At 41.4% G+C, this 22,983-nt stretch overlaps 1 protein-coding gene across 1 annotated transcript; it reads right to left on the minus strand.

Moving 5' to 3' along the window:
- Nucleotides 1-8,490: 8,490 nt before the first annotated feature.
- On the minus strand, nt 8,491-21,782 carry LOC124037122 (zinc finger protein 648-like). The gene is made up of 2 exons (XM_046351777.1): nt 21,727-21,782; nt 8,491-10,590 (listed from the first exon to the last, which is right to left on the minus strand). The coding sequence occupies exon 2, from the start codon at nt 10,528-10,530 to the stop codon at nt 8,917-8,919; it is 1,614 nt and encodes a 537-aa protein (XP_046207733.1). The 5' UTR covers nt 10,531-10,590; nt 21,727-21,782; the 3' UTR covers nt 8,491-8,916.
- Nucleotides 21,783-22,983: the final 1,201 nt, after the last annotated feature.

Genomic DNA, 22,983 nt, shown 5'->3' on the forward strand with positions numbered 1-22,983 from the left:
CTCGGAAAGTCAACCAGACGACACAGATTTTGTTTTACAACACTAGGATGTGTTACGTTTGCTCATGTCTCAGAACCTCCTGTTAAAGGGGCATACATATACTGATATGATTAGGATTGTTCATAGCTTCCTTGTGGTGAGTTTTGAGAGTCTACCGTCTATGACACAAGGAAAGCTACTCCTGCCTCTGATTATGTTATCATGTATTTAGTGTGTTTTTGAAAAGCTTTACTTTGACAGAAATTGGCTATACTTTTGATAAAAGTATGTTAAACGTACAACAATTCATCAGCTAGTCAGTCTCAAACATATTGAAATACTGGTATCATTGAATATAGAAAAACAATAAAATAATTTTAATTAAAGGTCATGAACAGTCAAAATCATGTTTTTAATAATTGGATGATATTTGAAGGAAACCAGATGATGACCAAAGAATGAAAAATTGCTGTTGCTTCTACATTGATAAAGTTTTATCATAAAGTTACTGATTTATTATTAAGGGGACAAGTTGACATCGCCTTCATTCTAATTTTAATACACCAATGGTAACATGATATTTTCTACACCTAATTTAAATAAGTACCACCTTGTAGCCAATATCAGAGAAAGCCTGTTTATATAGCTAGATAGCTACTCTACTGGTGCCAGAATTTGACTGTAGGGTGTCAGCAAGTATAATAAAAAGTTTACCATATTCATCTATGGCAAAGATATGTGTGTCTGGTGTTAGCAAGTTACTGGCTAGCTATGTCTTCAGATAGCACGGAACAGAAGGTGGGGAAGGATCATTCAAACTCTGACACAGTTGTCATGTCAACACATCACTCAGTGCTGCTATAAACTGCATCACAAGTGACAGGCAAAATGGTAGATGGATACAGTAAATTGATACAGTTGAAGTCAGAAGTTTACATAAACTTATGTTGGAGTCAAAATATAGTTTTGGAAAGTTGGTTAGGACATCTACTTTGTGCATGACACAATTCATTTTTCCAACAATTGTTTACAGACATATTATTTCACTTATAATTCACTGTATCACAATTCCAGTGGGTCAGAAGTTGACTGTGCCTTTAAACAGCTTTGAAAATTCCATAAAATTATGTCATGGCTTTAGAAGCTTCAGATTGGCTAATTGACATAATTTGAGTCAATTGGAGGTGTACCTGTGGATGTATTTCAAGGACTACCTTCAAACTCCGTGTCTCTTTGCTTGACATCATGTGAAAATCAAAAGAAATCAGCCAAGACCTCAGAAAAAGATTGTAGACCTCCACAAGTCTGGTTCATCCTTGGGACCAATTTCCAAACACCTGAAGGTACCACGTTCATCTGTACAAACAACAGTATGCATGTATAAACACCATGGGACCACGCAGCCATCATACCGCTCAAGAAGGAGACGCGTTCAGTCTCCTAGAGATGAATGTACTTTGGTGCAAAAAGTGCAAATCAATCCCAGAACAACAGCAAAGGACCTTGTGAAGATTCTGGAGGAAAAGGTACAAAAGTATCTATATCCACAGTAAAGCGAGTCCTATATCGACGTAACCTGAAAGGCTGCTCAGCAAGGAAGAAGCCGCTGCTCCAAAACTGCTATTAAAAAAACAGACTACGGTTTGCGACTGCACATGGGGACAAAGATGGTACTTTTTGGAGAAATGTCCTCTGGTCTGATGAAACAAAACTTGAACTGTTTGGCCATAGTCCATTTGGAAGATACAAGCTTTAACTTCCTGGCTGATGTCTTGAGATGTTGCTTCAATATATCCACGTAATTTTCCTTCCTCAGGAAGAAATGTTGTTATGTTATTATTGTTATATTTGGAGGAAAAAGGGGGAAGCTTGCAAGCTGAAGAAATGGCTTAAGGACAACAAAGTCAATGTATTGGAGCGGCCATCACAAAGCCCTGACTTCAATCCTATAGAGGTGGGCAGAACTGAAGGTGTGCAAGCAAGGAGGCATACAAACCTGACTCAGTTACACCAGCTCTGTCATGAGTTCATGAGGAATGGGCCAAATTTCACCCAACTTATTGTGGGAAGCTTGAGGAAGGCTACCCGAATGGTTTGACCAAAGTTAAACAATTTAAAGGCAATGCTAACAAATACTAATGATGTAAACTTACAACTTCAACTGTATTGTTGATTTAATTTCATTTGTTGTTTGAGGTGCTTTGTGTATCACCACATTTGCTTGAGATGATTTTACTGCTCACTGCATCCAAGCTGCTTGACATAGGCATTTCAAAGAGTTGTCAGTAAAGCCAAGCTCATTAATATCAGCTCCCCACCCACTCAGCCTCTCTTTTCAAACTTTCTGGTAGTTAGATATATATATATTGCACATTTTTAACCAGTTTTTTGGGTAGGCACAAAACTACAGTGTTCCTTCATATTTCCATTGATTATTTTAAACCAATACTGGTTACATTCAGACGAATCCTGTGACACTTGTAGGGGTCATAGAACAAAACGGGGAACACCATAGTGTTTGTGAGAATATCCCCTTTCCACAGTAGGGTCACATTAGTTCGGACGCTACAGATGTTTTCACGAGAAGACCGATTTTTCTGGATGTCTCATTGTCTGACAAACAACACTCTAGCTCTGCCACTTTGAAATTACAACATCTGCGGATGCAGTGAATTGAGACGCATCCAATGCAACAAAATAAACGGTATCTAACTTAAACTGACGGATGTTGATGGGGATTTTTAAAATTCTGTTACTTAGAGTGATGCACCAATGCGTCAATCGACTCCAGTGGGTCAATATCAGTTGCATTATTTCATTTGATATCGAGATTATATCATTTTTTACATATATTGCAACTGTGTGAATGTAGACTTTTCTGTTCACTTCCACCAATCCAGTCCAGACAACTGCTTGCTGATTGTCTATTGAGCCAGGTGTGAATGTTGTGGCAGCCAAATCCTCCCCAACTGTTGCCAAGTTGACAGCCCGTGAGAATGTCTGTGAGAGGGTGTTTGTTGCACATGCAGGAATAGTCTTGTTTGGAACACTTTCTTATTGGTCTATTAACTAATTTACCATCTGGTAAATGAATTCATAGGCTGACCATAGGCTGACCAAAACCAGTAGAAATTTCAGGCACTAAAAGGGCATTATCATTTCACAATGTCACAATATTATTCCAAACTTATATTGTGGTAATGTATATAAAACACAGGAAAATCACGTTTTTGATTGAACTGGGCCTTAACAGGAAGACTAAACCGATATCACGAGATGCCTTGCTCAAATCGATATCAAACAATATCGATATCATATTAAATTATAGATATTGCTGTAAACCAATACTTCTAAGTGTTATTCAATCATGTTATTATATATATTTATGATAGACAATTATTTGCCACTGTGTTTTAAGGTTAAGGTTAAGGCCCAGTGAAATTGAATTTGATGAAAATTGTCATTTACATTGGACAAGCCAGCCAATAATAGAAATGCCACATGGTGCACTTTAAGCATGGGTGAAGCATTTCTCAGCACGCCTGGTGACATATCCTTTTACCATTAGTCAACTCGCCTGTCTCTGGCTCTAGGGCTGGGAATAGTGACCCAGTTTCCAGCCAATGTGTTACACTGTTACACTGTCCCAAATGCACACACTTCCCTATATTTCACTTACTTTAGTAGTGCACTACATAGAGAATAGGGTGCCACTTGGGACAGCGCTTGACACATACCAACTCAGTGGCCTTGTGGTTAGTGTCCACCCTGAGATTGGAAGGTTTAGAGTTTGATCACCTGCCACGTCATACCAAAGACTGAAAAAACAGGTCTTGTTTCATCTCTGGCAGTAAGGCCTTGTGATAGACTAGCGTCCTGTCCAGGGAGTAAACATCAAGCTGCCTCATGCTACAGAGACAGGCACCTGCTCCTATGAGTTGTTCTGGCCCACACAAACCAAGGCTACTGAGGCTGCCAGTGTGATGGGGGGGGGGGGGGGGCAAGGACATGTTGGCTGGACACTGGGACACCATTCTGAGCCCCAAAGTAGGAGAGGCCGCTGCTAGTAAGTGGTCAAGTCAACAGTGAAAACTCTCAATTCATGATTTTGTTTCACAACACCTTAAAGAATGAGTGGCAAAACTTGCTTTTTTATATAGACTGATATACTGTAGAGTGGCTTATATGTGCTGGGTAGATTTTGTAGGAAACAGTGTTCCATTTTGGCTTTTCTGTTTTTCCCCCCTTGCCTAGTTAAAAAAAAAAAATCCAAGTATTATGTAGTAGCCTAAACCTACATCAATAGGTTTAGGCTACTACATAATACTTGGATTTTATATTTTTTTATTTAACTAGGCAAGTCAGTTAAGAACAAATTCTTATTTTCAATGACGGCATGGGAACAGTGGGTTAACTGCCTGTTCAGGGGCAGAACGACAGATTTGTAAATTGTCAGCTCGAGGATTTGAACTTGCAACATTCCGGTTACTAGTCCAACGCTCTAACCACTAGGCTAACCTGGGTGAATGGGAATACGAATACAAACCTTTGAATATGCTGTAATAGAAATAAGGCAATGCTCATGAAAAAAATCTTTAACGGCACTGACCACCACTGTAAAACACATATTGATGTCATAAATCAATGATTTTAGAAGGTGGGATAATGATGATTTAAATGTTTCCACTGTCCAGATCTGTCAACCTCCGGATTAGGTAAGGAAGATCGGATCAATCAGATCACAATGTGTCTTTTGATCATCTACACCTGTCTACAAATGTGATTACAATCAGAATGTGGACACAATAGACGAATGGTGCTTGTTAGTGTAACAGTATAATTTTTAAAACGTCCCATCCCCGGGCGCGAACCAGGGACCTTCTGCACACATCAACAACAGTCACCCACGAAGCATCGTTACCCATCGCTCCACAAAAGCCACGGCCCTTGCAGAGCAAGGGGAAATACTACTTCAAGGTCTCAGATCAAGTGACGTAACCGATTGAAACGCTATTTAGCGCACACCGCTAACTAAGCTAGCCATTTCACATCCGTTACACTCACCCCCCTTTTGACCTTCCTCCTTTTTTCCCCGCAGCAACCAGTGATCCGGGTCAACAGCATCAATGTAACAGTATCATTTTAAACCGTCCCCTCGCCCATACCCGGGCGCGAACCAGGGACCTTCTGCACACATCAACAACAGTCACCCACGAAGCATCGTTACCCATCGCTCCACAAAAGCCGCGGCCCTTGCAGAGCAAGGGGAACTACTACTTCAAGGTCTCAGAGCAAGTGACGTAACCGATTGAAACGCTATTTAGCGCACACCGCTAACTAAGCTAGCCGTTTCACATCCGTTACACTAGCACCGGGCATAAATGGGGCTTTTGTAGAATCACATGAACTCCCAATGAACTAACCTGTAGCCTGTCTGTTGCACAATTACTCTGAATGACTCTGCTCTAGTTTTCATTCAACTCAATCTCATGATTATGTGTAGAACTAATGAGTGAGTCTCTTACCTTACAATCAGTACCATCAAGTCCTTTAGTATCAAAACTTTATTATTTGGTAAATTGTGGATTGTAAGTAAGACATAAGATGAAGAGAACCAGTTAACTACAGAGGTATTGGGGGCCCAATGCTCACAACAGATACCATGGTCTATGTAAGTCAAACTACTGGCATAGTATTCCACAATGAAAGTCCCTGCTGCGAGCTCAAAGTCCTATCAGTATTGTAAACTGCTTTAAAGGAGGTCCATCTAAATCAATCTTGCTGGTCTAGGTTTTCAGAAAAGGTATGAGGCTCTCTGCATCTATGCCCCATACATATATATATATATATATATATATATATATATATATATATATATACTGTATAATTCTGTTGGTGGCAAGAATTGTATAGAATAATAATGTTATTCTGATGTTATTCTCCCCTTTGCAATTTAGGTGTCCAAACTGTCCATCATAAGAACACCAAAACACACAGGTAAAAGTTTTTAAATATTTTTCATTTAATTTTTTATAACAAACACAAATTCAATAAATAATGTTCAATACTTTACTTTCAAAGATTCAAAGATACCATATGATTAGCTAACCTCAGAACTGCACCCCCGGGATCTCCACTTCATACATTATGTGTGCCTCCCAAATGGCGCCCTATTCCCTATATAGTGCATTACTTTTGACCAGGAACCATAGGGCTGTGGTCAAACGTAGTAAGCTGTATAAGGAATAGGGTGCCATTTGGGGTGTACACAGATAGTTTTCTACAGCAGGACAAGTAACAGGAAATGTGAATTAGAATTATGACACTTTTGTAGGGGTTGATAAATCTTTGGTTATGGACATTTTCTAAGTGCAAATTACAAACTTCAGAAGCCTTTTTAAACCTCAAATACTCTACAAGTTTTACATTTCCTGCACTGCAACAGGGTGATCAAATTAAGTTTCTACATCTGTAGGTGTGCGTCTCAGAGGCGCTCTTGTCTATAGTCACTCCCCGTACCTACACTCAAAAATAAAGGCATAAATTTGAACCAAATAAGGTTCTTGATAGCGATGCCATAGGGGAACGAATTTAGAGTCTCTGAAGATCCATAAAGGAGATGGTTCTTTGAAGAACCATACAAAATTCCAAAACCAGAAATGTTTCGGCCCTGCTGTAGGGTTTTAAGCCTTATTTGCATAATTCCCAGGGGGCCTTCTGAGTCAATTGTAGAGTTACCAGTACCACCCATGACTTTGTTTGCTAGTGACAGAGACATGGTTGTTGCATTCATTTGTTTTCAATCCTGTAGCCTTCACCAAGTAAGTTTGTAAGTGTACATGTAGTCATTAAAGTTATATTCTTTTAGATAATATGTATTTCCGTGGCCTAAAGCTCATAGTTTACAGGCTACACCAAGTCACATTATACTGGCTTGCAAAGTGATGTGTAATTGCTATTGGAATCCAGCCAGATTGGGCATATCCAACATTTTGCATTTGTATCCACCTCCGCCTGCATTATGAATGACTGCTAGGTAAGACTATGATTTGAGACTACCTTAAACATCTAAACTGGAACAACCATTTCAGTAACAGGTACAATAAGTCCATGTAACACATTGGAATAGTTTTGAAATATGTATGTTATTTACACTCCACAAATGTCTTGTTAACAAACTATAGTTTTGGCAAGTCGGTTAGGACATCTACATTGTGCATGACACAAGTAATTTTTCAAACAATTGTTAACAGACACATTATTTCACTTATAATATACTGTATCACAATTCCAGTGGGTCAGAAGTACATACACTAAATTGACTGTGCCTTTAAACAGCTTAGAAAATTCCAGAAAGGGATGTCATGGCTTTAGAAGCTTCTGATAGGCTAATTAACATTATTTGAGTCATTTGGAGGTGTACCTGTGGATGCATTTCAAAGCCTACCTTCAAACTCAGTGCCTCTTTGCTTGACATCATGAGAAAATCAAACGAAATCAGTCAAGACCTCAGAATTATTTTTGTAGACCTCCACAAGTCTGGTTCATCATTGGGAGCAATTTCCAAAAGCCTGAAGGTACCACGTTCATCTGTACAAAAAATAGTACGCAAGTATAAACACCATTGATACCACGCAGCCATCATACCGCTCAGGAAGGCGACGCGTTCTGTCTCCAAGAGATGAACGTACTTTGGCGGGAAAAGTGCAAATCAATCCCAGAACAACAGCAAAGGACCTTGTGAAGATGCAGGAGGAGATGGGTACAAAAGTATCTATTTCCACAATAAAACGAGTCCTAAGAAGCCACTGCTCCAAAACCGCCATAAAAAAGCCAGACTACAGTTTGCAACTGTACATGGGGAGAAAGATGGAACTTTTGGGAGAAATGTCCTCCGGTCTGATGAAACAAAAATAGAACTGTTTGGCTATAATCACCATTGTTATGTTTGGAGGAAAAAAGGGGAGTCTTGCAAGCCAAAGAACACCATCCAAACCGTGAAGCACGGGGTGGCCGCATCATGTTGGCATCATGAAGAATGAAAATTATGTGGATTTATTGAAGCAACAGCTCAAGACATCATTCAGGAAGCTTGGTCGCAAATGGGTCTTCCAAATGCACAACTTCCAAAGTTGTGGCAAAATGGCTTAAGGACAACAAAGTCAAGGTATTGGAGTGGCCATCACAAAGCCCTGACCTCAATCCTATAGAAACTGTGTGTGCAGAACTGCAAAAGCGTGTATGAGCAAGGAGGCCTACAAACCCGACTCAGTTACACTAGCTCTGTCAGGAGGAATGGGCCAAAATTCACCCAACTTATTGTGGGAAGCTTGTGGAAGGCTACCCAAAATGTTTGACACAAGTTAAACAATTTAAAGGCAATCTTCCAAATACTAATTGAGTGTATGTAAACATCTGACCAACTGGGAATGTGATTAAATAAATAAAACTTGAAGTAAATCACTCTCTACTATTATTCTGATATTTCACATTCTTAAAATAAAGTGGTGATCCTAACTGACCTAAGACAGGGAAGTTTTACTAGGATTAAATGTCAGGAATTGTGAAAAACTGAGTTGAAATGTATTTGGCTAAGGTGTATGTAAACTTCCGACTTCAACTGTGTTTTTTACTAGCATAAGATTCATTAATCAATGTACATGCAAAAACATCAACAAAAAAAATCTACATTTGCTACATATAATTTCTGAGCGACATCTGCCTAAACAATTGTACTTTTTTTCCCCCAGCCAAAATCAGGCTTCACATTAGAACAATTAAATATAATATTTTTTGAATGCATTTTAGAACATTGTCAGAAGATCCTTAAAGGTTAGCAGACTAGCAGGATGTTGCCCTAGAATGTAAAGATCAATAAGGCTGACTAAACCAACAGTGTGTACTATATGAGAGGGTATCTCCCAAACATCAATAGCATCAATCTGTGTTTCCGACAGCAGAAGCAGCAACAGTAGAGTCATGGCTCAGCATGTGCTCAGTGAGCTGAGAGGCACACTGAAAAGCCTTGTCACACTTCACACATACAAAGATCCTCCCAGCACACGTTTGCTCCTGGTGGCGCTTCAGAGCAGCTGTGCGGCTGAAGGACATGCTGCAGCCTGTGCAGTTGAAGGGCCTCTCTCCGGTATGGACGCACTGGTGACGGACCAAGCGAGACACCATGGCGAACGCCACCCTGCACTGGGAGCATTTGTGGGGGCGGATGCCGCTGTGCACGGCCTGATGCTCCAGCAGGTTGGAGGACTTGATGAAGGATTTGGAACAGACCAGGCACGTGTAGGGTCTCACCCCGGTGTGCACCATCTGGTGCTCTGCCATGCGGCTGGCCACGGCAAAGGCTTTCCCGCAAACGGAACAGCAGAAGGGCCGCTCGCCTAGATGGGTCCGCTCATGGCGGAGCAGGGACAGCGGCTTGTTGAAGGTCTTGCCACACTGCGTACATGGAAAGGGTTTGTTGTTGGTGTGCATGTTACGCTCGTGCTTCCGCAGGTCCGAGGAGCGCACAAAGTCCTTACCACAGGTCTCGCACACGTATGGCTTCTCTCCGGTGTGCGTGCGGATGTGCTTGCGGTAATCGGAGGACCAGATGTAGGTCTTGTCACAGAAGGGGCAGTGGTACGGTCTCTCTCCGGTGTGCAGGCGCTTGTGCTGCTGCAGTGTGCCCTGGTGGGAATAGGCCTTGCCGCATAGGTCACACACATGAGCCTTCAGGCCACTATGAGTATCCAGATGACTCTGCAGATTGCTGGACTTCTTGAAGGCCCAGTTGCAGTGAGTGCACTTATAGGGCCGGTTCTCTGTGTCTCCCTCTACTCCACGTTTCTTCATGGCAGTAAACACTATAGGCACCTTATTTTTCTCACAGGCATCAATCATGGCTACAGCCTTGTTTAATGGAGGGGGAATTACTAGTGATACTCCACTCTTCTCATATCCATTTTTCCCACACACATCAAACATCTCACACACATCACAATGCACATCAGACAGAGCCTCGTTGGGTTTGGGCCTGATCTCTCTCACCAGACGCAGCTTCAGATCGGAAGGATTCCCGCTAGACACTTTCCTCTGCAGTCTCCTTTTAGAAACCTTCTTGATGTTGCCTTCCTCTTGTTGTGACGAGTCTGAGTAGACCCCATACACGCCAGTAGAGCCTCTCCTATTGGGAATATTATGTTCAATGGCCGTGGGTGAACCTGGAGGACCACAGAGGTCCTGATAGGTTGAAAGTATCTTGTCTTCTCCAGAGTTGAGTTCAGTAAACTTCTCAGCTAGAGTCCAGGTAGGTGTTTGTGGGTTTAAATAAATCATCCCGGTGAAGCTACTACCTGAGAGGGAGTCGGTATCGTCATTATCAGATGGGTTAGAGTCACTTTCCACTTTGTGAGCAGTGCTGACTGTTACATTCTCTGAGGGCATGTGGGAAACGTAATGCATTTTGTTCATTACGTTTTTCCTGATACTTCTCTTTGAAATGTAGATTTGATCAACAAACCTGTCGGAGGTCCATGAAGGCATTGCTTCAGCCATATTGAATATTATAGAGGTGGTGAATGTGGTTTGAGGTTGAGCTCACCTTCTTGGCAGTGCCTGGAAGAAAAACACAAAAACAAATACAGTGTTCTATTCATCACAGTGAAGACAAATGTACTTTTCAAACAATAACACTATATATTTCCTAAGCTTTCACAATATTGTCATTGAGTGCATCACATACAAAATGTGTTAGTAAGTGTTATAAAACATATATTAATGCTTATAAAGCATCTATGAAGGGTTTATTAAAGTTTTAGTGCTCCTGCAAAAACACAATACAAAAGGAGAAGGTGCAAGCAGTTTGTGTTCGCCTCATAACAGGCTCTGAAGCATCTGAATCCCAATAACCTGTGTTGTGTCAGAGATCCAGAGGGCAGACGTAAAAGGGGGAGGCCCAAGACATTGTGGCGAAAAACAATTGAGACAGAGCTCCAACAACATCACCAGAGCTGGGGCATGGTGGCGAAGACGGCCAGAGACAGACAGAAATAGAGAGCCTTTGTTCCAGGGATGAGTGAGTGAGTGAGTGTGTCAAAATCAAATCAAATTTTTTTGGGGGGGGTCAATGCAAATTTGATTAGCTGTTCAGGAGTTGTATGGCTTGGGGGTAGAAGCTACTAAGAAGCTTGTTGGACCTAGACTTGGTGCTCCGGTACCGCTTGCCGTGCAGTAGCATAGAGAACAGTCTATGACTAGGGTGGCTGGAGTCTGGCAATCCCTGATTCTCACCAAGGCGGCGGACATCAGGGGTAGGCGGGTAACGATTCTTAACTATAATCCTGTTCAGCCCTCTAATCGATGCAGGGACATAGACCTCCATCCTTCTTTCCCACAAAGAAGAAGCCTGCACCAGCTGGGGATATAGAGGAGCGAATGAAACCTATCTCCAGCAACTCCTGGATGTAATTGTCCATGACTGCTGCTTCAGGGGTTGAGAGGGAGTACACAGACGGCCCCGGGGAGGGGTGGAGTTGGAGTTCTATGGTGTAGTCATATGGACTATGAGGGGGGTGGGTTGCCTCTTACTGAAGACCTACCGGAGGTCGAAGTACTCGGGACGGAGAGCAGAAAAGTATTGGTCTTCAATGGATGCCTGGGGAACCGGGCCAGGCTCTCGGTAGGGATCTTTGGCATCTTGTCTGGCAGTTCTTACCCCAGTCTAGTAGGTGTCCCATGGACCAGGAGAAGAGTGGGTTATGTAGCACTATCCAGGGATACCCTAGGATAAGGGGGTTCTTGGGAGCAGTGATAAAAAAGAAACTAAGTCTCTCTGAGTGGTTCACCCCAACCTGCAGTAGAATGGGCTTTGTCTGATATTCCACCTGGCCGGAGCCGATGGGGTGTCCATCGAGGGCTTGAGTCTGCAGAGAGATTGGACATTTCACGCAGGGGATTTGTAATTCTCTGGCAAAGTCTTGATCAATGAAATGATCTGCGGCCCCGGAGTGCACGAAGGCTTGAATGTGGTGCTGACGGTTGTCCCAATGAAGGGTTGCTGGTAGTGTCAGATGGTGACCGGGTAGCTGGGGTGAAACTGGACAGCTCGTCAGGGTCTCCCCTTGTCGTGGTGAGCCCCAGTGTTTCCCATCAACTTTGGGCATGTAGAACGGAGATGGCCGAAACCTCCGCAGTAGAGGCAGTTGCCGTCGCGCATGCGCCTGTCACATTCCTGTGGGCTCAGATGTGTGTGTCCCAGCTGCATTGGATCCTCAATGCTGGACTTGGGGTGCTCCGGAAACCAGGATACGGGAGTGGTGTCAAAAAGGCGCTGTCTCACACGTTCTCGGATGTGGTTGTCAATCCTGTTGGCCAGCGTTATCAGGGACTCGAGGTCCTCTCCCAGTTCCCGATCGACCAGTTCATCCTTGATGGAGATAGACAGACCCTGATGGAAAGCAGTGACCAGTGATTCAGTATTCCACCCACTCTCGGCTGTGAGGGTGCAGAAGTCAATGACGAAGTCAGCCACTGGTCTGGCACCTTGGCGGAGGTTGAACAGTCGGCTTGCCGCTTCTCGTCCACCGACTGGGTGGTAGTCGCTGCTCGGCACACTCGTCACAGCTCAGCAGTGAAGGCTAATATGGAGCTGCAGAAAGGTGGCTGCTGTTCCCACTCCGCCATTGCCCAAACCAGGGCTTTGCCCAAGAGCATAGAGATGTTGCAGGCGATCATGGCCCTGATAGGAGTGGAATGACAAGGACTGTAGCTCGAACACCAGAGAGCACTGAGTGAGGAACCCCTTGCATCCTTTGCCTGTTTGATGGTTCGTCGGAAGGCATAGCAGGATTTCTTATAAGTGTCCAGGTTAGAGTCCCGCTCCTTGAAAGCGGCAGCTCTACCCTTTAGTTCAATGTGGATGTTGCCTGTAATACATGGCTTCTGGTTGGGGTATGTACGTACAGTCACTGTGGGGACGACGTCATCGATGCACTTATTGATGAAGCCAGTGACTGATGTGGTGTACACCTCAATGCCATCGGAAGAATCCCGGAACATATTCCAGTCTGTGCTAGCAAAACAGTCTTGTAGCTTAGCACCTGCTTCATCTGACCACTTTCTTATTGACCAAGTCACTGGTGCTTCCTGCTTTAGTTTTAGCTTGTAAGCAGGAATCAGGAGGATAGAATTATGTTCAGATTTGCCAAATGGAGGGCGAGGGAGAGTTTTGTATACATCTGTGTGTAGAGTAAAGGTGCTCTAGAGTTGCTTTCCCTCTGTTTGCAGACTTAACATCCTGATAAAAATGAGGTAAAACTGATTTGAGTTTCCCTGCATTAATGTTCCCGGCCACTAGGAGCGCCGCCTATGGATGAGCATTTTCCTGTTTGCTTATGGCCGTATACAGCTCATTGAGTGCGGTCTTAGTGCCAGCATCGGTCTGCGGTGGTATATAGACAGCTCTGAAAAATATAGATGTAAACTCTCTTGGTAAATAGTGTGGTCTACAGCTTATCTTGAGATCTCTATCTCAGGCGAGCAAAACCTCGAGACTTCCTTAAGATTTTGTGCACTCTGTTGTTTACAAATATACATAGGTCACCGCCCCTTGTCTTACCAGAGGCCGCTGTTCTATCTTGCCGAAAAAGCCTAAAACTCAACAGCTGTATGTTAATCATGTCATTGTTCAGCCACGACTCGGTGAAACATTTTTTAATGTCCCATTCGTAGGATATACGTGCTCATATATCGTCTATTTTATTATTGATTGATTGTACGTTGGCTAATAGGACCGATGGTAAAGGTAGAATATCCTCTCGGGCGACGGATCCTTACAAGGCACCCGGACCCCTGTCCATGATATCTCCATCTTTTCCTGTGAATGACGGGGATGAGGACCTTGTCGGGAGTAAATCCATCCCGTCTGACTTATTGAAGAAGAATTCCTCCAGTACGGGGTGAGTAATCGCTGCCCTGATATCAATAAGCACTTTTCGGTCATAAGACACGGTGGCAGAAACACTAAGTACAAAATAAGTTACAAATAACAAGAAAAAACATACACAATAGCACAATTGGGTATGGGATTTTAAAATGGCGGCCATCTCCTTTTCAGGTGGTGTTTGTGCCTCGTTCTAGGTTGGAAAAATCAAAACATTGAGGCGTTTCCTTATCAATCTCACTGGAATAAAGACCTCCATACCTGTCATTTAAAAAAAAAAGATTCCGATAATAGTTCCCATCTCAAAATAGGACTACTTAATGTTAGATCCCTCACTTCCAAGGCAGTCAAAGTCAATTAACTAATCACTGATCATAAACTCGTTGTGATTGGCCTCTCCTCCTGGTTACACTAGTGACCATATCCCCAGCGCATCCCTGTGGAGGTGTTGCTAACATTTGACCTCAAATTTGATTGTAATAATAATGAAGAATACCGGTGTTTTAGTCTTTTGAGGTTCTGGTCATGCAATCTATGCAGCATACCCAATCACTTTTTATAGCCACTGTTTACAGGCCTCCTGGGCCATATACAGAATTCCTCACTGATTCCCTGAATTCCTATCGGAACTCATAGTCATGGCAGATAATATTAACATTTTTGGTGACTTCAATATTCACAAGGAGAAGTCCACAGACCCACACCAAAAAGCTTTTGGAGCCATCATCGACTCTTAGACACTGTGCTTCTACATCTGCATTGCTTGCTCTCTGGGGTTGTATGCTCGGTTTCTGTATAAGCACTTTGTGACACCTGTCGATTTGATTGATTGATTGGTGTAGGCCTACACGTGACCAAGGAATTACAACCGGTGTAAAAATGCAATATCACATTTGACTAAACAGGTTTTAAGTCAGAATAAATCATTAATAAATGTGCAAGAAATTGCGACAAAAACAAGTCCATATTAGGTTACCAGATATCACCTCCGAATGGCTTAGAGTCTAGGGGGTTAAGAGAATAAAACATAAATGTGTGAAATTTGCATTTATGTTGTCTAGGAACCAATCTCTACAAGTATAATTTTGGATGGTATTTCAAATATTTTCAGACAGATCAGAGGCCCCTGGCCATTGAGTGGGATTCGACCCTGGATCCGACGGTTATATACATAATGTGGGATCTGACCTGGTCGGATCCCAGGTCAGATCTCCAGTAATCGGGTACAGGTAGATTCACAAAGACCTCTAGTTGATTTTCTGTTAACTCATACCAAAATAATGTTGCTGACTTGTCCTATACTCATATTTGTGGTATAAGTTGGAGAAAAAACACTTAACACTTATATTTCCTCAGAGGATGATGTCACATTAATATATTTTATGATCGATATAGCTCACATCCTTCTGTTGGGGTATGCCCACAACGTTCCAACACAGAAAAATGGCTTTTTAACATACTTAATATACATTTTTTGGGAAGGAAAAGTATTTCATTCATATTGTAATTAAGTACAGGTCATATTTCATAGATATCTGGAAACACTGGAAAGTTATTTTAACATACAAACACATGGCATGCAGCAATTAGCTGCTCCACACTAGCTCAGCACCTGGATTAAAACATCTAGTTAAGTTTCATGTCAAGTCCAACAGCAGTTACCTAGCCATCTGCAGCCATCGCCCAACTATTTTGAGATAAAAGTTAGACTGTTCACTGCAGCTGTGTCGATGCATTAGTAACCATAAAATAAAAGTACAGTTGTCACGCTCACCAACAAATGATAGTTTTCAAAAACCGAATTTGAATGATTTCAGTAGACTATTATATTTTTTGTGTGTTTTTATTTATTTATTTAATTTCACCTTTATTTAACCAGGTTGGCCAGTTGAGAACAAGTTCTCATTTAGAACCGCGACCTGGCCAAGATACAATTGAGCTAGGGTATGGCGAAATACTCTGTCATAGACAATTGACGCCCCTAATAAATAGGCCTATGTTCCTTTTGGACATCTTCTCTCAGATTCTCTGCTATAAGAACCAATCTCATGAACAATTGAATTTTATTCACATTTGTGAAACACAGTCGGCGTGAAGCTAGCTTTCAGGTTTTGGCAATGGATTTTTGCACTCTGATGACATCACGACTAGGCTACCTGTTGGTTTACTTTAAATGACTGCCAGGGGGTCCCCTTTCATCAAACCAAATGTGTCAATATCATTTTATGACAATTGCACATTTGCTTAATGAAAAGAGCCACTGCATGTGACATGGATCGACGATGGCTAGAAGCCCGGCGAAGTCGACCGCCGAGCACTGCCCGAACAAGGAGAGGCATTGACTTCGGCAGAAGTCGTGACAGTCTACTTCTGCTAAGCAATAATAAAGCATCCCAGAAAAGTGCTAAAAATAGCCCATGTTATCATATGTAGCTAAAGAAACAAGGTTAATGAAATCCATAATTTGCTAGTAAACAGATGACATTCATAATCTGACAATCTTTGAAACTTACTTAGATAATATATTTGATGATACAGTGGTAGCAATATATGGTTATAAGAGCTACAGAAAATACAGAAATGCCAAAGGTGGAGGTGTGGTCGTTTATATTCAGAACCAAATTCATGTAAAGCCTTGAGGATCTCATGTTAAATACTGTTGAAGTAATATGGCTACAGGTTCATCTGCCTCACCTAAAGCCCATTCTGGTGGGAAGCTGCTATAGACCACAAAGGGCTCACAGTCAGTATCTGGATAACATTTTTGAAATGATTGATCATGTATGTGATATCAACAGAAAGGTATATTTTCTGGATGATTTAAATATTGACTGGCTTTCATCAGGCTGCCCACTCTAGAGAAAGCTTCAAACTGTAACCAGTGGTGTAAGTACTTCAGTAAAAATACTTTAATGTACTACTTAAGTAGTTTTTTGGGGTGTCTGTACTTTACTTTTTTTATTACTTTTACTTTTACTTCACTACATACAAGATAATGTACTTTTTAATCCATACGTTTTCCCTGACAACCAAAAGTACTCATTACACTTTAAATGTTTAGCACAACAGGAAAATGGTGAAATTCACGCACTTATCAACAGAACACGTGGTTATCCCTACTACCTCTGATCGGACTGTCAACCTACCAGGGTAGTTACAAACAGCACAGGAATGAAATCATCAACATGTATTGATGACATCTCTACTGATGCTGCAGAAATGTGCTTGAAAGCAGTATCCAAACCCATCGGTTGTAGTGATCACAATATAGTAGCCATATCTTGGAATACCAAAGTTCCAAAGGCTGGGCCTAATATTGTGTATAAGAGGTAAAACAATACGTTTTGTAGTGATTCCTATGTTGTTGAGTATTTGTTGGTCCGTGGTGTGTAATGAGAAGCAACCAGATGCTGCACTTGACACATTTAATGAAATTGAAATCCAGTTACTGATAAGAATGACTATAAAAACTGTTAAATACCCATGGATTGATGAGGAATTGAAAAATTGTATGGTTGAGAGGGATGAGGCAAAAAAACGTACTGCAAATTGAGAAATCATGTAACTAAACTGAATAAAAGGAAGAAGCTACACAATGAAACAAATATAAATTAGAGTAAAAAATAACGACATAAAAGAATGATAGTAAAAGCTTTGGAGCAACTTAAATGAAATTTTGGCCAAAAAGGAAAACTCCGCTCCATCATTCAATGAATCAGATTGCTAATTCATCACATTGGCAAGATTATCAAATTTAGGCATGACATGCCAGCATCAAACGCTGATACTACACATCAAGGTATATCTGACCAAATTATGAAACACAAGCGTTGTAATTTTGAATTCCCTAAAGTGAGTGTGGAAGAGGGTGAAAAAAGTATTGATGTCTATCAACAATGACAAGCCACCAGGGTCTGACAACTTGGATGGAAAATTACTGAGGGTAATAGCGGACGCTATTTGCCATACCTTCAATTTAAGCCTACTAGAAAGTGTGTGACCTCAGGCCTGGAGGGAAGCAAAAGTAATGTTCCCTACCTAAGAATAGTAAAGCCCCCTTTACTAGCTTAAATAGCCAACTAATCAGGATGTTATCAACCCTTAGTAAACTTTTTTTTAATGGTGTTTGGCTATTTTATAGTAAGCAAATTGACAACAGACTTTCAGTACGCTTATAGGCAAGGACACTCAACAAGCACAGCACTTAAACAAATGACTGATGATTGGCTGAGAGAAATTGATAATAAAAAGATTGTGGTGGCTGTTTTGTTAGACTTCAGGGCAGCTTTTGACATCATTGGTCATAGTCTAATGCTAGAAAAACGTATGTGTTATGGCTTTACACCCCCTGCTAAATCTGTGGATAAAGAGTTAGTAGGGGATTCGCCTACTAACCTAGACCTTCAAATCCCAATTGTTGGAAATAACATGGGAATGCAGATGGGAGACTCCACCTTACGTAGCTTATTCAAAATAGGGAGGCGAGGGGGGGGGCTGTCACTTGTGCCATACCCTAAATTTAGCTGAAATGACACACCTGATATTAATAAACAGACTTCCAAATGTGGGTCTGCAGCATACCCTCTTCCTCTCTGTCAAAAAAATGTTCCCCACTAGTTATTAGAGCAGTAAAAATAAATGTTTTGTCATATCCGTGGTATACGGTCTGATATAATATAATAATATAATAATATATGCCATTTAGCAGACGCTTTTATCCAAAGCGACTTACAGTCATGTGTGCATACATTCTACGTATGGGTGGTCCCGGGGATCGAACCCACTACCCTGGCGTTACAAGCGCCATGCTCTACCAACTGAGCTACAGAAGGACCACCATGGCATTCAGCCAATCAGAAGGACCACCATGGCTGTCAGCCAATCAGCATTCATGCTCGAATCACCCAATTTATAATTAAGCAACAAGGCAGAAGGGGGTGTGCTATATGGCCAATATAACACGGCTAAGGGCTTATCTTAAGCCTGGATACAGCCCTTGGCTGTGGTATATTGTCCATATTCCACAAACCCCTGAGGTGCCTTATTGCTATTATAAACATTATTAGAGCAGTAAAAATAAATGTTTTGTCATACCAGTGGTATTTAAAAAAAAATATATATATATATTATTTAAACTTTATTTAACCAGGAAGGGCTCATTGAGATTTAAAATCTCTTTTTCAAGAGCGTCCTGGTCAAGACAGGCAGCACCAAGTCATTACAAAAATTACAGACAAAACAACATGGAAAAACTACAAGTAATCCAGTAAAAGCCATAGAATTCACAAGAGTATAACAAAATCAAAAACAGCAAATTAAAAACATTGACCGGTCAGGGAATCAGTCTAAACATCATTCATCCGTGATTTAAAAATACCAATCGGGACAGTTCTTCCAGTTTAAAAGTATTTTGTAAGGCGTTCCAAGATTATGATGCAGAGTACATGAAAGCCCTTTTTACCAAATTCAGTTTGGACATTTGGAACAGTTAGCCGGATAAAGTCCAGCGAACGAAGAGAGTACCCACCACATTTCTGAACAATACAAATGCCCAAATAAAAAGGTATTAAACCCAAAATGGCTTTGTAAATAAAAGTATACCAGTGACTGAGCCTACGAGTGACTAGAGAAGGCCAGCCAACCCTGGTATACAAAGTGCAGTGGTGCGTAATTGTTTTGCAGTTTAAAATAAATCTCAAAATGCCATGGTAAAGGGTGTCAATTGCTCTTAAACACTGAGCTGAAGCATTCATATATAAAATATCCTCATAGTCTAGCAAAGGCATAAATTTAGCTGATATACTAGCCTCCTTCTGGTTCAAAAGAAAAACAGGCCTTATTCCTAAAATAAAATCCCGATTTCAGCTTAATTTTTTTGTAAATGGTTGAATATGCAATTTAAAAGAGAGGCCGTCATCAATTAAAATTCCAAGATAGTTCTATGAGGTTACAGTCTCAATCACATTGCCCTGACAGGTAATAATAGGTGAAAAGTTCAGAGGTCTATTTCTTGCTTTAGAAAACACCATTAGTTTAGTTTTGTCAGTATTGAGGATAAGCTTCAATTGACACAAGGTATGTTGAACAGTATAAAAAACAGTTTACAAGTTCTGGAAACTTTTGTAAGAGACAAGGGACAACAGTAAATAACAGGGGACAACAGTAAATAATGGTATCATCAGCATAAAAATGACGTTGCGCATTTTGGACATTTTTGTCTAAGTTATTTATAGAAATAGTGAATAAGAGAGGACCAAGCACAGAGCCTTGGGGCACACCATTACAGACAGACAATTTAACAGACATGAGCACATCAAATTGAGTGCACTGAGTTCTATCAGACAGATAGTTAGCAAACCATGCAACTGCATGCTCCGAAAGACCTACACTCGACAATCTCTGTCTTAGTATATAGCATGATCAACTGTATCAAAAGCTTTAGAGAGATCAATAAAAAAGTGAGACACAGTGCTGTTTTTTTGTCAAGGGCTTCAGTGAAATAATTTAAAACCTTCATGGCTGCTGTAATTGTGCTATGCTTCTTCCTGAAGCCCGATTGGCACATTGATAAAATAGAGTTAGTAAATAAAAACTCCTTTAGCTGTTCACTCACAAGGGTTTGAAGTATTTTCACCAGGGATGACAGCTTTGAGATTGGCCTATAATTATTTAAGAGTTGGATCTCCCCCTTTTAAAAGTGGTAGGACAAATGCTGATTTCCAGATCTTTGGAATTTCATTACATTCCAGGGTATACAGTCTGATATAGCAAGGCTGTCAGACAATCAGAATTCAGGTATCGAACCCCCCAGTTTATAATTTCAAAACCGCATTTCAGCGGTGTCTGCATTCGTAAATTGCCTCCCCTGTATCAGGGAATGCTCTGGGTCGTTTGCACATTCAGACCGTTACATTCAGAGCGTTATCATATTGTCTGTTCGTAAATTCAGAGCGCACACTGGACGCTCTGGCCGAAGAGTAGGGTTGATTCGAGCGTTCTGACCTCACAACAGCAGTCAAGCAAACTGGCTAAAGCTGGATATCTTGTTACAGTAGCTACTTCCAGACACAAATGAGAGAACTTAACTATGACCATTTCACTCACTCTAGCAGAGTTGGTAAGGCTGTTTTGATGTTATCTAGAACGTTAGTGACTAACTGTGCTGCTGGCAATAATTGAATGACGTTTTTTTTGCAGACCTTTAGGCTACTGACACTGGTCAGATTCTACCGGTAATGCACGTTTGTAAATTCGTCAGTTATTCTGCGCTCTGGCACATTCAGTGCTTTGATATAGGACTAGGTAGACAGAGTGAATTTACAAACTGCTGACAATCTGTGGAGTAGGTTCAACATTCGCGACAGACAGGTGACGTATGGTTTTCGTCAACACAAACGGACAACATAGAAACTATGCGTCAGGTCTACCCAACAGGTTGCCCAACTCTTAGTTTGTGGTGAAACCCTGCGACAAACTTTATGACACACTTTATAACACATACTCTATAATGCATGTTTATCGAAATGTTTCATCAGATTTTACTCCATTGTAGGCTAAAATGTATTCTGTATGTAATATTTCGCAATAATAATGTTTGCTTACACGCCACTAAAATAAACGACTATCGTGACAGCAGTCAAATGCCTGATGATCCTTAAAATCACTATAATAAGATGCCTATTCAATAAGAGGCTCGGCGCCTATAGGCTGTACGCTATAGCGTGTCTGTCATAAACTGTCAAAATATATGCGCATCTCTTTCTCACTAGAAAGCTTAGTCATTCATTCATAGGCTGCATTATGCCACTTACCTCTACAACGTTCCCCTATCTCCCCCCAAGCAAACCATGAGCATACTCCTCTCAGCGTGCGAACCATATAGTAATTTAAGACATGCCAAACTCGGAGTGGGCGGGGCTACTGAAATAGAACCATAATGCGGGGACAGTTCGTGCATCCTACACTGATATTAAATCATGCACCCACTTCACTATCTGTATGCCAGGCCCAGGGGTACAACTTTCAATAGGGACCGGTGGGGACATGAGCCCCCCCCCACATTCTGAAATTGCATTCTTGTCCTTCAAGTTTTATCATTGCACTGTTATACAAAACCTGGCTCCAGTGTGCTTTAGGACCATGTGGTAGGCTGTTTTCTAGTTTCAGACTGCTGGATTCAGGACAGCATGGACATCACAGAGCAGAGGGTGTTGACAGGCTGTGTGAAGGCAACGCTTCTGAAAGGATACATTATAGGACCAGCACTGGAGAGATGAACAGAGGCAGCTGCTGTCTGTGTAATGCCTTTTCTCTTAGTTCTAAAAGAAAGCAGAGCAGAAACTGGCTACTCTTTAGTTGACTGATCTAGCTGGCAAAGTAACTGTTGTTTGACAGACAAAAAAAAATATTTATTCCCAGTGCTGAGCTACTACTGTAACTGACATGTTACGTTAGCTCATGTTTCATCTCCTCTCAACTGAAGTGAATGAACTAGTACTGTTAGCAGCTAGTTAGCTAGCTATTAGCTACCACAGACAGTTCAGCTCTAAAAAATCTAATTAAATACAATTTTATTTGTCACATGCCGAATACAACCTTACAGTGAAATGCTTACTTACAAGCCCTTAAACAACATTGCAGTTTAAGAAATTTACCCCGCCATCCCCCCAAAATAAGAAATAAAAGTAACCAATAATTAAAGAGCAGCAGTAAAAAAACAATAGCGAGGCTATATACAGGGGGTACCAGTACAGAGTCAATGTTGTGGGGGCACCGGTTAGTCAAGGTAATTGAGGTAATATGTACATGTAGGTACCGTTATTAAAGCAACTATGCATAGATAATAACAGAGTAGCAGTAGCGTAAGGCAAGAGGGGGGGGGGGTAGTGCAAAAAGTCTGGGTAGCCATTTGATTAGATGTTCAGAAGTCTTATGGCTTGGGGGTAGAAGCTGTTTAGAAGCCTCTTGGACCTAGACTTGGCGCTCCAGTACCGCTTGCTGTGCGGTAGCAGAGCGAACAGTCTATGACTAGGGTGGCTGGAATATTTGACAACTTTTAGGGACTTCCT

The sequence above is a fragment of the Oncorhynchus gorbuscha genome, linkage group LG06 (assembly GCF_021184085.1).
Source record: "Oncorhynchus gorbuscha isolate QuinsamMale2020 ecotype Even-year linkage group LG06, OgorEven_v1.0, whole genome shotgun sequence".
NCBI lineage: Eukaryota > Metazoa > Chordata > Actinopteri > Salmoniformes > Salmonidae > Oncorhynchus > Oncorhynchus gorbuscha.

Coding starts and splice junctions, on each gene's coding strand:
- LOC124037122 (XM_046351777.1), bottom strand. CDS start 10,530: ATGGCTGAAGCAATGCCTTCATGGACCTCCGACAGGTTTGTTGATCAA.